This window comes from Mytilus trossulus, chromosome 10, assembly GCF_036588685.1.
Source record: "Mytilus trossulus isolate FHL-02 chromosome 10, PNRI_Mtr1.1.1.hap1, whole genome shotgun sequence".
NCBI lineage: Eukaryota > Metazoa > Mollusca > Bivalvia > Mytilida > Mytilidae > Mytilus > Mytilus trossulus.
In genome coordinates this window covers 53260304-53278620 of record NC_086382.1, presented here as the reverse complement: position 1 = coordinate 53278620, position 18317 = coordinate 53260304, and the positions used below count along the sequence as shown (strand labels likewise).

The window sequence follows — 18317 nt, the reverse complement described above, 5'->3', positions numbered from 1 at the left end:
ACAAGAAGACTTTCTTTTAAATTTTGTATTTCTGAACTGAAAGGTTACAGAACACTGGTAGTGTTTTTTGTCCAATCATTTCACAGCCGATGTACTCTGAAGACGTGGCCATCTTGTGGACAGAATTTAGTGTAATAAGTACTTCTGACTGAAATATCGTCGTGAGTCCAGTTATAGTAAGCATCTATTTGTATCTGATGAAGCACATGAGCCTAAAATATAACATACAATATATAAAAGTATGAACCACTATATACTTCGATTATTGTAAAACAAATATCATCACAAATGTAAAAGTTGAAAAATCTTATAAAATACATAGTAGACCTCAAATTAATACACTGTGATAAACCATGCTTAACTGTAAATGCAATGTTCAGTGACTAGCCATGTCTTGTCTGGGGAAATCTAATAATCACTATTTGCATCCTATTCCTTCCCGATATTTGTTTGATTTAGTTACTGGATCTCATTTTTTAAAAGAACATATTTTGTAAAACTCTAACAAGCTTGCAAGAAGATACATCTTACGTCTCATTTACACTGAAATCGCGGATGGAACTTCAGTACACGTCTTAGTTTTGAAGATGATTAAATTTGTTTAGCAATCCAACTCAAGTAGACATATTCTTACTTTTAACCCTTCCGAATCCGGTGCAACGATAGTCTATGATGGCGTCCATGACTTCCGTTTATGATATTTAAAAGGGTTACACTCATCCATGTATCCTAAAAGGACTTGAGTAGTAGGGACGGTTCAGTTTGATGCACCCTAAAAACACAGGGCGCTAGGGCGCTGACGTCATATGCGCATGCCCCGCCCCAAATATGATATATGGGCATATTCTAGCCCTAATGACGTCAGTGGAAGTAAGGAAGATGAGTCATACCGAATGCACGCCGTCCATATTTGGTCATGACGCGGTGCGACCATGAATCATCAGGATGCAAGATCAGGGCATGACTCACTACATGATAATACGGGCTATATATCAAAACGGAAGCACCTGATGTCGGATTATGACTCTTGGACCACCATATGATGAATCCCATATATGGAAAGCGACCACAATACCCTATGACCATATATGGAAATTATGACCAAATTTGGTAAAAAAACTTATTTTCACTCAAAAATCGAAATAAAATACATGATCATATATGGAAATCGACAAAACAACCTATGACCATATATGGAAATCATGACCAAATTTAGTAAAAAACTTATTTTCACTCAAAAATCAAAATAAAATACACGATCATATATGGAAACCGACCAGATACCCTATGACCATATATGGAAATTATGACCAAATTTGGTAAAAACTTTATTTTCACTCAAACATCAAAATAAAACACATGTCCATATCAACAGGTCACGTGATCGTATCGAGGAACGTTAACTCTGGTACAAAACAAGGGAAGCAACTCTGTATATACCGTATAGCGGGTTATTTTCGCGGGTGTAAAATTTCGCGATTTTCATTGAAAAAGGTATGCGAAATATTTTGGCGGTTATTCTTTTGGCGGTTTCAACATTTTTAACATTACCTTTGCATGTACACTTTTAAATTGGCGGAATTTATTTTGGCGATTTTGTTCTATCCGCGAAAATAAGCGAAAATTTACACCCCGCGAAAATAACCCGCTATACGGTATATCTCTCTCTTGGATTGACAATTCAACGTTCGAGGCAAGGTCACATGATCATATCGAAGAACTCTGGTAAAAAAAAGGGAGGCAACTCTTCAAGGTGTGAACGTCAATGACCGATTAATCGTATCGTGTTCGGGGCAAATAGAAAAAAAATACCAACGCAGATGTCAGTTTCATATACATTTATTACATTCATTCGTACAATGCAAGCAGTTTGTCGTCGTTACTCATCAAGTCACTAGGGGAAAAATCTTTCACAATGTCTTCCATGCTAATGTTTCTATATCTCATCTTCACGAAATGTACACAATAGAGTCCGCACGTTTCGGATGATCCCGGTTGCACTTGAGTCGTACTGAATCTGTATTGAGGTCCATTGGCGATGAGCACGTTCCTGAAGCGACGATGGCAATACTCCGGAGAACGTCCGAGTGAATCGAAGAATTCTGCCGGTCCCGTGGATGGAAAGTGAAACGCCACCCAATGCTTCCCCGGTCCATCGCAGGTATCCGTGTTGACGACATAGGTCATCGGTCGGTGCGAGATGTCTGCGGGTAACTCTTCGACACAACGTACGTCCACCGGTAACCCTTCCAACGCTTCTTCTAGTTCTGCGTCGCTCATGGGAAGTATGTCTTCGTCCGTGTCGTATTCGGAGGTATCCTCGCTGCTGTCGAGCCTCCTCGCCTTGGAGATCCTTTCCTCCTCCTCCCTGCTACACGCATGCTCCTCCAGTCCGCGGCGGTGTACAAAGACCAGTCCGCATTCTTCGCAGGCGATCAGATCGTTCGTGGTCGTTTCTTCCGTTTGGGTCGTCTCCTCCTCCTCTCCCGCCCCCGTCAGGACGTTCGTGCGCAGTCTCTCCGTCTCGGGGGTCTCCGGTTTGACGTCGACAAGGAGATAACCGTGTCGTCTTCTCGTGGCCTCGTCGAATTGTCGCAGGAAATGTTCGGATCGACCCGGGTACATCTGTCGTGCCAGGGTGGCCACGGGCTGTCGATCGATCGGATTGTCAAAGAGGACCATGTAATGACAGTTTCTTCTCTGGGTGGGGTCCTTTCCAAAATACAGGTTCTGGTAGATGGCGATCACGGAAAGATTTCGATGGTGACTTCCTTCGGTGAAGAGATCGTTGATGCGGGTGTCTTTGCTGGCGAGGGTCATCAGATCGTCCAGGACCACCATGTTGCGCACTCTCGGATCGAAGAAGTCGTCGCTCTCCAGGTCGGCGGGGATGCCTCTCACAAACTCCACCGGCGGGTGCACGCCGTCTCGTACGACGTCGTAGAGGGGTTGCCACCTCTTGTACAGCCAGACGATTCTCTGCGGTGAGGGTTCGCACATCGCTTCCGCTTCTCGGAGGACTTTCGCCACGAAATGCGTCTTGCCGCAAGACGTCGGACCCGAAACGATCATAGTAAACGGGTGTCGAAACAGGAACGGACCGGACGGCGGTTGTTCTACCACCGCAGGCACGGGCGGCGGCGGCGGCGGCGGCTGTTCTACCACCGCAGACACGGGCGGCGGCGGCGGCTGTTCTACCACCGCAGACACGGGCGGCGGCGGCGGGGCGGCGGCGGTATTGTTCAAAACGTAAGAAGGAGAGAACACGGGCTTCATCTAATCATGGACGAGTTTTATTTATTCGTCAATAGCGGAGACTCGCTCGATCTCTTTCCCGAGAATAGGGGAGGTCAGTTCTCAGTACGTTTACCTCGATTACACTTAACGAATGGAACGTGGGAGTGTGCCCTATTGGAAATGACGTTCGTGCCTACTTTCGAAATACCCACGCGCAGGGTCTACCTATGTTCCGACGTGGTGAGGGAAGAATCGTACGTCAGAGACACGTATTTACCACTACTTCAATCCGTAGCAGTGCGACGGTACGAGACGATGGAAGTCGTCTTCGAGAGACCACTCTACCGCACGACGAGAGGAGGCGAGGTGACACTATTGGAAATCACCGTCAGAGACGATAGATTACGAGTGTGCCGATTCAAGGACGATCACGTATTCTGCTTGCTGCATTTTAGAAAAAAAGTTATAAGAGGATAGCGGATTCGATATCGAAGTACAAGTATAAACATGGAATGTCCTACCTGCCATAGACGGTTTTCCAGGAGAGATGTCATGTTGAGACACTATCGCAATCAGCATGGTAATGGGGATACGCCGCCGCCGCCGACGCCCGTGCCTGCGGTGGAAGAACAGTCGCCGCCGCCGCACGTGCCTGCGGTGGTAGAACAACCGCTGTCCGGTCCGTTCCTGTTTCGACACCCGTTTACTATGATCGTTTCGGGTCCGACGTCTTGCGGCAAGACGCATTTCGTGGCGAAAGTCCTCCGAGAAGCGGAAGCGATGTGCGAACCGGCACCGCAGAGAATCGTCTGGCTGTACAAGAGGTGGCAACCCCTCTACGACGTCGTAGGAGACGGCGTGCACCCGCCGGTGGAGTTTGTGAGAGGCATCCCCGCCGACCTGGAGAGCGACGACTTCTTCGATCCGAGAGTGCGCAACATGGTGGTCCTGGACGATCTGATGACCCTCGCCAGCAAAGACACCCGCATCAACGATCTCTTCACCGAAGGAAGTCACCATCAAAATCTTTCCGTGATCGCCATCTACCAAAACCTGTATTTTGGAAAGGACCCCACCCAGAGAAGAAACTGTCATTACATGGTCCTCTTTGTCCTCCGATCGATCGACAGCCCGTGGCCACCCTGGCACGACAGATGTACCCGGGTCGATCCGAACATTTCCTGCGACAATTCGACGAGGCCACGAGAAGACGACACGGTTATCTCCTTGTCGACGTCAAACCGGAGACCCCCTAGACGGAGAGACTGCGCACGAACGTCCTGACGGGGGCGGGAGAGGAGGAGGAGACGACCCAAACGGAAGAAACGACCACGAACGATCTGATCGCCTGCGAAGAATGCGGACTGGTCTTTGTACACCGCCGCGGACTGGAGGAGCATGCGTGTAGCAGGGAGGAGGAGGAAAGGATCTCCAAGGCGAGGAGGCTCGACAGCAGCGAGGATACCTCCGAATACGACACGGACGAAGACATACTTCCCATGAGCGACGCAGAACTAGAAGAAGCGTTGGAAGGGTTACCGGTGGACGTACGTTGTGCCGAAGAGTTACCCGCAGACATCTCGCACCGACCGATGACCTATGTCGTCAACACGGATACCTGCGATGGACCGGGGAAGCATTGGGTGGCGTTTCACTTTCCATCAACGGGACCGGCAGAATTCTTCGATTCACCCGGACGTTCTCCGGAGTATTACCATCGTCGCTTCAGGAACGTGCTCATCGCCAATGGACCTCAATACAGATTCAGTACGACTCAAGTGCAACCGGGATCATCCGATACGTGCGGACTCTATTGTGTACATTTCGTGAAGATGAGATATAGAAACATTAGCATGGAAGACATTGTGAAAGATTTTTCCCCTAGTGACTTGATGAGTAACGACGACAAACTGCTTGCATTGTACGAATGAATGTAATAAATGTATATGAAACTGACATCTGCGTTGGTATTTTTTTCTATTTGCCCCGAACACGATACGATTAATCGGTGATTGACGTTCACACCTTGAAGAGTTGTCTCCCTTTTTTGTACCAGAGTTCTTCGATATGATCATGTGACCTTGCCTCGAACGTTGAATTGTCAATCCAAGAGAGAGATATATATATACAGAGTTGCTGCCCTTGTTTTGTACCAGAGTTAACGTTCCTCGATACGATCACGTGACCTGTTGTCCATATATGGACATGTGTTTTATTTTGATGTTTGAGTGAAAATAAAGTTTTTACCAAATTTGGTCATAATTTCCATATATGGTCATAGGGTATCTGGTCGGTTTCCATATATGATCGTGTATTTTATTTTGATTTTTGAGTGAAAATAAGTTTTTTTTACCAAATTTGGTCATGATTTCCATATATGGTCATAGGTTGTTTTGTCGATTTCCATATATGATCATGTATTTTATTTCGATTTTTGAGTGAAAATAAGTTTTTTTTACCAAATTTGGTCATAATTTCCATATATGGTCATAGGGTATTGTGGTCGCTTTCCATATATGGGATTCATCATATGGTGGTCCAAGAGTCATAATTCGACATCAGGTGCTTCTGTTTTGATATATAGCCCGTATTATCATGTAGTGAGTCATGCCCTGATCTTGCATCCTGATGATTCATGGTTGCGTCATGACCAAATATGGACGGCGTGCATTCGGTATGACTCATCTTCCTTACTTCCACTGACGTCATTAGGGCTAGTATATGCCCATATATCATATTGGGGGCGGGGCATGCGCATAAGACGTCAGCGCCCTAGCGCCCTGTGTTTTTAGGGTGCCTCAAACTGAACCGTCCCTACTACTGACTTGCAAAGGGTGTGTCCTAGTAGTGACATACACGGTTGATCCCTTTTGGATATTGGCAATGCTTGCTCTTCGGTTTACTGTCTAAAGTTTTGTGAACTATTTATTTTTGTTGGCTTTCCCGATTTTTATAGGCCAAAGCATGTTGTTTCTACTTTTCCTCGATTTGTGATGTTTTATAACTCCTTTGTTTTTGTTCTATTTTTTAAGAAAAATTGCTTCCATTATGAAAAGCGTTTATATATTCTTTTCTTTGTCATTATAATATTACTTTAACTTTTTTGTGTGTTTTTTGTGGTATCAATTTGACGTGGCTCGGTACTTACACATCACGTCATTGTGTTATTGCTAGATATAATAATTTTGGTATTCCTGTCTTTAATTTTTGCTAATATTCTAAGTCTATAACGTAAGGGTACCCAAATTGCACCGAGTACCCAATTTGCACATATTTAGCAAACATTTTACAAGATTTCCTAGAGACTAAACAATTTGTATTTTTATGATTTGAAAATATGCACATCTTTCAACATAGGTAAACATATTTAGAAATACACCAAATGTTCACAGTATTTATCAACTGTACAGTGTTTACTGAAAAAGCAAAATGTACGGAAACGTCACCATGCGACGGCATCAAAACTTAAAATTAGCAAATACAATATGTTACAAGTATCTATTTCTTAAAAAATGATATGTAAACATGGACTAATATCCAATTGTTCAAAATATTTGAAGAAATTAAACAAAAGCTCTGTTATTCGACTTTTTATATTCTTATCTTTTATTTTTGCTAATATGCTGCGTCTATACATTGTATGCCATATTGTGTTTCTTTGTAACATATGATGTGACTCTGTATTTATACATCCTGTCATTGTACATGTGTTATTGTGTCATGGTAAAGTTTTAATGTGTGTTTATATATTTTTCCATGTTTTCAGTGAACAAAATAATAACACAATGTTGAATGTTGTATCCCTATTTTTGACATTTATACCTATAATGTGTGTTTGTTGTGTTCACACATTATTGTCATTGTAATGGAATTTTATGCAGCTGTCAAACAAGTGAGAGGATTAGCTAGCTATAAAACCAGGTTTAATCCTCCTTTTTGTAGAAAAAAAATCTGGCTGTACCAAGTCAGGAATATGACAGTTATTAAGTAAAAACATGTACTAGTATATAAGATAAAAAAAACATAGATAATGCACCTTTAGCAAACTTTAAAAACCCATAGAAACAGGTGTAAAAAATTCAAAAACAGCTTTTATTACCTATTTGGCCTTTTACCAACACTATTTTTTCAATTTCTTTTCTTAATTTCAACTGGGTATCCGCCTGCCAACTTAATAATGCCTGTTTTTTTGGGTGCTTTTAATATTGGCAATATAACGGAACTACACAGTACTGTCAAACAAGTGGGCGGTTCATCTAGCCATAAACATAGGACTTACCAAACATAATCTTCAGGAGAATGTCTGTACCAAGTCAAATATGAATAATATGACAGATCTTAATCAGTTGAAAGACTGGAACGTTCAGGTTTAATAGTTATTTTCATAGAATTTTGACTAATTAATGTGTATCCTGTTGATAAAGAAATTTATTAATGAAATAGATTGAATGGATTGTAAAAAAGAGTAACAGTAGATACAATTTTTTATTAACATCATTATAGATACCATTATTTCTGTGTTGAGATATCAATAGCTAACCTTTTTGATTGCACATATTTTTAATATTTATTTTTTCACTCATTTGTACCAATTAATGTATAATTTGAAGCCGAATATGAAATGTTATCCGGAAGTGAGAAACGTACAATTAAATACAACGATGATGAAATAAAGCAGAATATAATGGAACAACAGTGCCAGCGTTCTCAAGATCCATAGGTAGGTATCCATAGGTATTTTATCATTCGGCAAATTTATCAATAAGACGCCACACACAATCCTTTTTGAACACGCTTAATAGTGTTAGCTGTAGGGAGTCTAACACCCAAATAAATTCACCTCGTATAGCTTTCCTTTTTTGGAACTACCAACTGCTCCTCTGGTACATCCGATATAAAGTTGTCCAGTTTTCGTGAAAGACAGTGAAAACGAACACGGTATTCCTATATCACGGATATTTAAGTGTGTGATCAGCTGTCCACATTTATTCAGGATATGGATGGTATCACTGTTAAATACCGTCACAATTAAATTGTCAGACGGTGTATGTTCTACCCTCATTGGTTTGAATGGTAAATCGTCGACATCAGGATTACCTCGATAGATATGAAGAATATCTCCATGTTCACTCAACACAACCACTCGACCACCCTCAGAAAATTCATCCACAACACAAATGTTCCCATTATCGGTACTAGTTATACTCTTAGGGCGCGTGAAAATCGGAATGCTATGTTTGTCATATTCAAATACATATTTTGATGTTCACCGTTTTGATTCATCACAATGATAACTCGCCTACCATTTGCTGGCCACGATTTTTCAAAATATGCTCTCACTTTGACTTTGCCATTTTTGGTCGAATGTACGATGCTAAGAATAAACGAAGGCACGTTGTAAATGGAATCAGTAAGTTACCCTGTTTTTCCACTTATTTTTTTCAGCACTGATCCACACAAGGACACGAGTAGGTCGCCACTTGGTGTAACCGCCAATCCACAAATTCAATGTCATATTTTGAAACTACTGTTAATTCATGTTCTTCTGGCTTTACTTTCTGTAATACGTTATTATCACTGATATATAAAAAATTGTCGGGGCTTGTAGATAAATTAAACACACTCGCAATGTTGGTTTTGAATTGTTTTATAAATCTAATATGGACGGCATTGCAAAGATCCTACTATATACTGAGATATCTCTGTTGGAAGAAATGAAATGGTATCCAGACCAGTTTCAGCTAAATTAATGGCTTCAGACAATGACTCGTATTCAGTTAATGCTTTAACGAAATTGTGCGAATGAATGACAGCCACTGCATTTAAGGTGGTATGGGAGTCTAAAATAAAAATGATAGAATTTGTTCATACTTTGCCAAAATGTAGTATCTATTGATACATGCTAAAAAATATTATAAAAATGATAGGTCACCGTGCATTTTTTCAAGCTACGGGTCATGACAAAATGACACATTTTGTATGGATTATACAGGAAAAAACACCATTTTGTGAATAGAAACTAAACGAAATGATAGAATTGTAAAATAAATTAGGAAAATATAGCTTTCAAACAATGCTTTGATAATATCAAAAGAAAAGATAGGGTCACCGTACGTTTTTTCCGGCTAAAATACAAAGTAGGAAAATTCCATGAACAATCCAACAGAAAATGCACTGTTTTAGAGTTACCTCCCCTTAAAATGACAATTTCAAAATATTTAAAAATAACCAAAAATAATCTGCACTTGTACATATATTTATATTTATAAGTTATATTCTTAAAAATTGAATCTTTTAAATGTAAAAACACATGAAATATCTGCATTCTTGCATCAAATTTTGCTAATTTGATAGAAACATGGACCTTAGATTCTCTGTTTTTTACAATCCAAGATGGCGAAAGACACCCATACCACCTTAAGCCAAGTGTGTGTAAGTTATCTGTAACGTTGTCAACTTTACTAAATTCATCCTTCTGTAAATCACTCCACTTTTTATATACAACCCCTTTTTATTTCTTCAGTATATTTGTCTGTTACATTTTTTATTTTTGCATTTTGAGCTTCGTTTTTCTCTATCAATTCCTTGTATTGTCGACTGCTTGCAATACTAACGGGACTCATTGCACGTTTTCTTTTCGTAAGTTCATCAAATTTTTCTTCAGCTTTTTTATGTTAATTTTTCAATTTTTCTATTTGAGTTTTATATCCTTCACTCATTTCTACTAGTCCATGACCATTGTGGATTTTCGAAATACATGTTGTACAAACCTGTCACACATCAAACAAAACATGACACAAGATTGCCAATCATGCTCTTTACACTTTATGTGTTTTAAATCCATTTCTTCATGATACCGACCGATTTCCTTTATGTTAATGATTTTATGGTCATTCGCAGATTGGTACTTTATATGAATGCTGTCCTTGCTTTTCCAGTTGATTTTAGTTTCTTTATCACATAAAATGCATGACATAGGAGCCTGTCCCCGTTTAATATATTGTGATAACGCCATTTCGTGTTTAAATTTCAATAAGTCTACCTATTTACTTCCCGTGTCAATTCTTGGAAGTTTTCAATACTATTTGATAAAGGACACATAACTGTAGTGAAAAGTTCAATATCACAAAGATAGTGTAATGAGCTAAATTTACACTTCAAACCTTCTATAACAAAACATTAACCGTCTTCAAACTTGTGTCACTTTTAACGTTTATTATATATATGATCCGTTCATCCTATATTGACTCTTAAATTCAATACTGTGGATTCATTAAATTTCGTTGGATACCAATTTTCGTGGATTTCGTGGTTACAGGTGAACCACGAAATTAAATATTCCACGAATAAGTAATTTACTATAGGCTTGTATGTAGACTGCATCAAAACCACGAAATTAAATATCTACGAAAATGCAAGTTTTCCCTTATCCACGAAAATTGGTACCCACGAAAATAAATGAATCCACAGTAGTCAATCTTAAATTGAGAGTAAATTATATGGCCTTCCAAATACCGTTTCGATCCCTAACATCACTGAAGAGACATATATTGTCTAAATCTAGATCTGGTGTACTAAAGAAATATTGACACCGAATGTTTGTGGCGCAACATCGTGGCCACAAGTTAACATTTTTTTTTCTTTCTTTTTCTTTCTGTGACGTATTAAATATATATTAAGATCCAGTTTGTTACATCTTGTGATCAATTTTATTTGGCAGTCGCGAATGGCAGTCAGCAGGGTTAAAGAACATCAGTTGTTCGACCTGTTAGTCAAATGCGTTTTGTTTAAATATACTTTTTCACTTTGTTGGTCTTTTGGAAAATGTTGTTTGTGCTGTTTTTAGACCCTTCTACAACGAAATTTGTTTGACATGCACACGTATAAAAATTGCGGTTTTTATCCAACGCAATCATAGGTTTGAACGTAGTTTTTAATTTAGACTCGTTTATATATATTTTTTGTTTGGGCATGTATCATATTTTCCCTCCGGTTTATATGATCCGTTCATCCTATATTGACTCTTAAATTCAATAGTCAATCTTAAATTGAGAGTAAATTATATGGCCTTCCAAATACCGTTTCGATCCCTAACATCACTGAAGAGACATATATTGTCGAAATCTAGATCTGGTGTACTAAAGAAATATTGACACCGAATGTTTGTGGCGCAACATCGTGGCCACAAGTTAACAATTTTTTTTTCTGTGACGTATTAAATTTTTATTAAGATCCAGTTTGTTACATCTTGTGATCAATTTTATTTGGCAGTCGCGAATGGCAGTCAGCAGGGTTAAAGAACATCAGTTGTTCGACCTGTTAGTCAAATGCGTTTTGTTTAAATATACTTTTTCACTTTGTTGGTCTTTTGGAAAATGTTGTTTGTGCTGTTTTTAGACCCTTCTACAACGAAATTTGTTTGACATGCACACGTATAAAAATTGCGGTTTTTATCCAACGCAATCATAGGTTTGAACGTATTTTTCAATTTAGACTCGTTTATATATATACATATATAAAGGTGGTCTTGTTTTGTCAGTTTGTCAAATGATTTACACGTATCAATAGATTATGAATGCTTAAAAAGTGAAATCACAAAAATACTGAACCCCGAGGAAAATTCAAAACGGAAAGTCCACGATCAAATGGCAAATTCAAAAGCTCAAACACATCAAACGAATAGATAACAACTGTCAGATTCCTGACTTGGTACAGGCATTTTATCATGTAGAAAATTGTGATTGAACCTGGTATTATAGGTAGCTAAACCTCTCAGTTGTATCAGTCGCATCAAATTCTATTATATTGACACTGAGGCGTAAACAAAACAAACAGAAAAACAGAAAAGAGTGTATAATGTCTGACAAAACATATATAAAGGATAGGGTTTATGATTTATTTATTTATAGCAATATTGATAATCAGGGAAATTTAAAGATAAAAGTAAAATATTTCAAATATGTATATAAAATTGAAGAACGATTTATATAATTCTTTATTCCAGTACTGTGTCATTTATAATTATACATTCATTTTCGTATCTTATATATAGCTGTTTTACTTCGACCAGTACTGACGATTTTCGTAAAAAGGAACTCTTGTTTGTCATACACATTTATAAGCCTGATACCATATCTCTGGTGAGTTTAAATTTTATATCTATATTTTCGAAGATTGGTAACAATCATATGTTTGTAGCATTGAAATAAAAAAAAATGAATAAATATGTTAAATAATTCCAATTGAGGAAATTTAAACCCAAATGGATATCCTTTCCTATTCAAGCCAATAGAAGTTTATTGTAGTTTACAACTTGTTAATTCAGTTTGAATATTTAAGCTAAGGAGAAAAAACCCTAAGGGAATGAGTATTATCTTTTACATCACAAAAAATCGTTGTTGGCGACACACAAAAAAAACCTGGTTGTACCTGTTTTCGAATGTTTATTCGTACTCATCCAATATGCATGCAATATTTGCTATTGACTTTTAATAAAGCTACAATCAGTTATAATAGATATTGGCCGATTTTGATACGGCGTTAGTATTACAAATATATATAAACCACACCCAATCTTAAAGTTAATCACTTTTATATTGTATGATATTTTATGTGCGTTTTGTTAGCCCACTGTTCGAGATTATAAAAACGTGTTAATTTCTCAAATGTGCCTTTCACAAGTCTTAAATCATAAATGGTTGCCGTTGTTCATGTCCAAATGTTATTTAACTATTTGTTGTAGGTCTTATTTTGTTTCTTTTGCATTGTTTGAATACATTTAACTTGGACGATTTCAACTTGAAAAATTATCAAAACACTTGGTGGCCTTAATATTTTCTATTTCTGACATTGCACAAGATCATACGTATCTCAGACTGATCACGACAATACTTGAGTATGGAGGAAAGGGTTTATTTTGTAGTTGTAATTGGCCTTAATGCTAGGTCAGCTTATTGGTAATGCTAAAATTGATTATTTTCCTTCTAGTAAAATGATTGGAGTCTTTTTAGAAACTTGGTATTAGTCATCACTATATTGGGTACGATGACGTAATGTAGATGTTATCCATTTGAATGTCTTAAAAAAAATTTGCCCAATGACCCCTATTTTTTCTTTTTATAAATCGTTTACATGTATAGTGAAAAGCCATCTGTTAAAGTCTTATAAAATTTTGATTATTTTACTGATTTTTTTTTTAGAATGTAATCATTTGAATTATTAATTATACTTATAACACCATGCATTGGGTGATCCATATAATTGGTCGGTGTCTCAACTCACTAAAGGCAATCACATTTCTTCAAAATTACATATTTAGACGTATTTGATGTAAAGTCGTCTGATTTTTACCGATTCATTTTAATCTTAAGTGTGGCATTTTGACTACTTTTGAATGTGCATGACCGGTGATGCATGGTGCATAGTAGGTCACGCTTACTCTACAGACGTTCCCGGTTTCGTCCCTTTTGGCAATAGTTCGATTCTCAGTTTTTGTTTGATACCGTCATTTGTCCCTTTCAAATCGGTTAATGAGATTTGATCATCGATAAACTACCGTAGCCTTAATTTTAAAAACTCCGCCTAGATAACCCCGAGCCGTAGTTTCTAAAACAATATCGTTTTAATAAGATAGATTGCCATAATTTGAAGACAGCGTAGTTTTAAAAATGTGGTAAAGAAAGTCACAATGTATAACGGAGATAAATTACAATTGCTTATTATTTCCAACATAATATAAAGTAATCTGATTTTTCAGGAGAAAAAAGGTTTTTTTTGTATTTTGTATATAAGAAGGAATTGATATTTCAACAGGACACAATTTCGTAAGTCGCCGTAATACAGGTTGAGTTACGACAGAAATAAATCTATTGATATTATGTATTTGGTGGTTTTGAAAAATCGAAATAAAATATTGTCGTAAAGTACTAATATTTTATTTCCTATAGTGTTACTTGTCTTTCACTTGATCGATACGGCTACTGAAGAGTTATTAGTCCGGAAGTCTACTAATTTAATAGATCAGTAGTTGGTGCATTGTTTCTGACATGATTTATATCATCATTTATTGATATCATTAGGAAAATCAAGATTCTAACTTTCTCAGAAAAAGCCGTAAATGGAATAGGTTCATTTCTTAAAGTCATTGTATTAAATGAAAACATAATATTTGGCCTTCGACAATTCGAATCTGCATCCGTACGGACCGAAATATAAAGAGTTATTTCTTATCATATGGATAGTGACGATGAGGATGATGAGGATGAAGATAAGGATGATGTTGAGGATGATGATGATCATGTGGATGCACATGACGTAGATGAGGAAGAGAGTGGATCCAAAACTCGTTTCAATTCCAAGAAGATGATGAAAGTCAAACATATCTAGAATTGAATGAAGTTGCGCAATTTTTGCTGGGGTCGCAACCTGGTCCAACTACTAAGACCAGAAAGTAAAGAAATGTTAGAAAGAAGAGTATGTATGAATATTTCTGAAAATGATTTGACTTGTTTACTAGCACGACATAAACGAATTATCAAAGCCAAAGTATACTCAAACAGAGAAACTGACAATTTTATTGAACGTCAAATAATCAATAACACCAGAGGGCTTTAAGTACCAAACAGCAAGAAGCCACAGTATAAACATTCTTTTTACGTTGAAAGAACTATTCACCTGAACCAACGATCAGATAAAGTTATGCATGTAGGTTCTGTAGAGGCATTTAAGACCGCTCTACAAGAACACCGCCCATAACAGCGGCGCTCTTCTCCATCGTGAATAAAAGCCTTCACAGGATTCTACACTTACCAATACAGATACAGAATAGTTGAAACCAGGATACTGTGAAACTATTACCATTTGTTAACATGGTTCGACAGCATTACTTTGTGTAGATAAAGGCATGTAGTTTGTACATAGCCGAATGACCGTAGGCTATCATTTTTGTAAACAGTTTCAGTCAACCTATACATAGTCAATACATAAAAGAGGGACGAAAGATACCAGAGGGACAGTAAATGTTGGGAAATTGTAGGGTTCCAGGCCTTGTACTAACTGATTTTACGTGCATTACAACCCCTCGGAATAATTGGGATTTCTAAAAAAACAATTTTTGCAGTATTATATGTGACTATAGCAGAAATGCAAAAATCATTTTTTTCTACATTGGCAGGATTTATGGGTTATAAAAAAACGTATAAATCTTCCATTGCACGTCTGTACTTAATTGTATATGTGAGCTTCCTAATAATCCTGATAACATTGAGGCTTACACATTTTCCTTTATTATTCGGATATAACGTTTACTCACCTCCAATCCAAAAATTGTCGCTGGTTTGTGGATATTTTGTATTTCCACCGAAGACAGTGGGTATGCATAACAGGTAGTGTGTTGCTTTACTACCAATAGTTTCTACAACATAAATACTTCTCCTTAACATTGTATTCATGTCCTGTTAAATTCTACCAGTCTTGTCGTTTGAATCAATGGTTTGAGCTTAGTAGGTAATGCATTATAGCTGGAATGGAGATAGTATATGTACGTATTTGGTTTTGAAATAGATAGTTAAAGATGACAAAGTTACTATTTTCATACGTCACTAATTTTTGTGTTTCTTAATTCATAAATTCTCGACAACAATGGCCACACAACATGTCGTTATGTATACACATGCTCGTTTAATTTGGAATTACAATAATAATCTATCGTGATAATGTAATAAAAATTAAATGCTATCTAGAATTAAATACCTCAATGGAATAGCTGTCGTAATGGAAATATAAGTGGTCCTTTTCTATCTTTTCCGAACTATGGGTTACATGTACATGGTGATGGTGATGACGTTTGGTGGTTGTATGATGATTGGCAGCTGTGGTTGTAGTTACTACACTTGCAGTATATACCTAAAGAAGTTTCAACTGTTACTGACAAGGATTATATACTGAGTTGTACATATATAGACTGATTTTATAACGTTTAAAAAGACACAATATGGAAATATTTCGAGAGGTTATAATCATACAAAAGTATTGTAAAATACATATAGATTTAAAAATTGGCGAAAACTGCTAAAAATTAGCACCTAGTAGAATAAATCCGGAACGACTTTGTCTCATGGATGTCTCCTAGTATCGAGCCGCAGTCATAGCGCGAAACCTCTGAATTACACGAAAGCCTCTCATTTAACTTTTTGAAACCTTTCTATAACGTTAGTAGTTACATAGCAAGGCAAACAGACTTTACTCAATTTTTTTTAGGTATTTTTTAACATGTATTAGGCAAATATGTGGTAATTGTTACATTTAAAAAACTTACATAATGAATGATGAATACGAGACAGATGCCCGCTATTGTTAAGTGTCTCACAGCCATGTTGACAGTTCTTATCTCGATTATACAAATTTTATCTAAGAAGGACAAAACTAAGTCAAAAGAAGTCTATAACTAGTATAGAACAATAACAGTATTGGTGAACTCTCGATCAATATATGTACATGTATACATTGTAGCTGTTTGTCTGTTTTGAAACTGGGCTCGGTAGCTTTTCGAAGAATCTGTTCAATATATTATGGTCGGTCTTTTTCATTTGTTACATTCTAGCATGCGACATCAGTTCGCGAATGCGAGACATGGCGATCCGTAGTATCGTTGACGGCGGTGGCGTTGGCGTCGTCAAAATCAAAAGTAGAATAGCAAATATACCTTACTTCTATGGAAAATTTTGAATGAAAATACCTTTTTCAAATAGCAAAATCAAAAGCTAAAACACATCAAACAAATGGAATTTCATTTTCCAGACTTATGTAGAACACGGAGGATTAAACCTGGTTATAAAGCTAGTTTGTTTGACAGTTGCTAAGAATTCTATTAAACTGAAAAAAATGAAAAATCAGCAATCAATCGATCCATCAAATTGCGAGGTCAGGTTATGAATGATATAAATGCAGTACTTTGAATATCAAAGTCCCTCAGCAAAGTCCGTTACTGATTGAGGTACGCCAGTTTTCATGAATACAAAACATAGAATTTTTTTAACAGTGACCTCTCAAATTTAGTTAAATGCATTATATGAATTATCATCATTTCGTCATCCTAAATACATTTTATTCTATGATATACGTGTGTATGTGAGGCATGTATAAACATAATAATTTACATATAATATTCGTTTGTGTGGTAACCATATAGAATAAAAAAGATTACGAAGTGCTTAGACTGACATATATATAATGTGTAAATAGTCCAGAGACAGATGCAGTCTTACTAGGATAAACTAAATTTGGACAGCGACAGTCAGCCCCGATAGTTTCAAAAACAACTAAAATATTATAATTATCTGCAGATTTTAAAATTAAGATGAAGTGAAGTGCCATATGATGATATCGGTTCTCACTTATCACCTGAAACTACTATAACACATGTTCATTCGGCGAATTTGAGAGCTGATTGCGCGGTATGGGTTTTAACTATTGTTGAAGGCTGCACGCTGATCTTCATTTGTTGAACTCTGTGTCATTTGGTTTCTTGTGGAGATTTGTCTCACTCTAAAATCATACCACATCTTCTTATTTGAACATTAATACATTTATTATAGATTTCATCATATGGTCTTCAAAAATAAACACATCACATCACAATATGTCAAACTATACAACTCTGAGTTTAGCGAATTTGCTAATGAATGAAACAGAGAAAATAATGAGCTGCCATTCAGCTACATTGATTTGAAATCTTGAACCTCGTAATGAGGGACCAATAAAGCAGAGGTCGCCACTTACACTGCTTTCATTGTCGGACATGCGATATTTTACATTTAAGTTATCAGATCGTTGATGGAGTTTTCGTGGTATATAATGAGTTTTTCCAATGTTATGACATGCAATGATTTATATAAATGACTCCGAGTATTTGTTATGACTTTTTCTGCGTTTTATGACATGCATTGACCGAAGATTTGTATCTCACTATAAAAAAGACCTGATGTCTAATGTGCACTGAGTGTATCACCCAACTACATTTTTGTTATTAATATCTGTGTTCTTTAAGAAAATGTGATGCTTTAATGAACGAAACAAAAAGA

The 18317-nt window shown here is 37.1% G+C and overlaps 1 protein-coding gene across 1 annotated transcript; it reads right to left on the bottom strand.

The window, feature by feature from the left end:
- Window positions 1–65: 65 nt before the first annotated feature.
- LOC134686341 (uncharacterized) lies at window positions 66–16622 on the bottom strand. Its single transcript, XM_063546016.1, has 4 exons — window positions 16553–16622; window positions 15988–16140; window positions 15548–15649; window positions 66–212 (listed from the first exon to the last, which is right to left on the bottom strand). The coding sequence occupies exons 1-4, from the start codon at window positions 16607–16609 to the stop codon at window positions 81–83; spliced, it is 444 nt and encodes a 147-aa protein (XP_063402086.1). The 5' UTR covers window positions 16610–16622; the 3' UTR covers window positions 66–80.
- Window positions 16623–18317: the final 1695 nt, after the last annotated feature.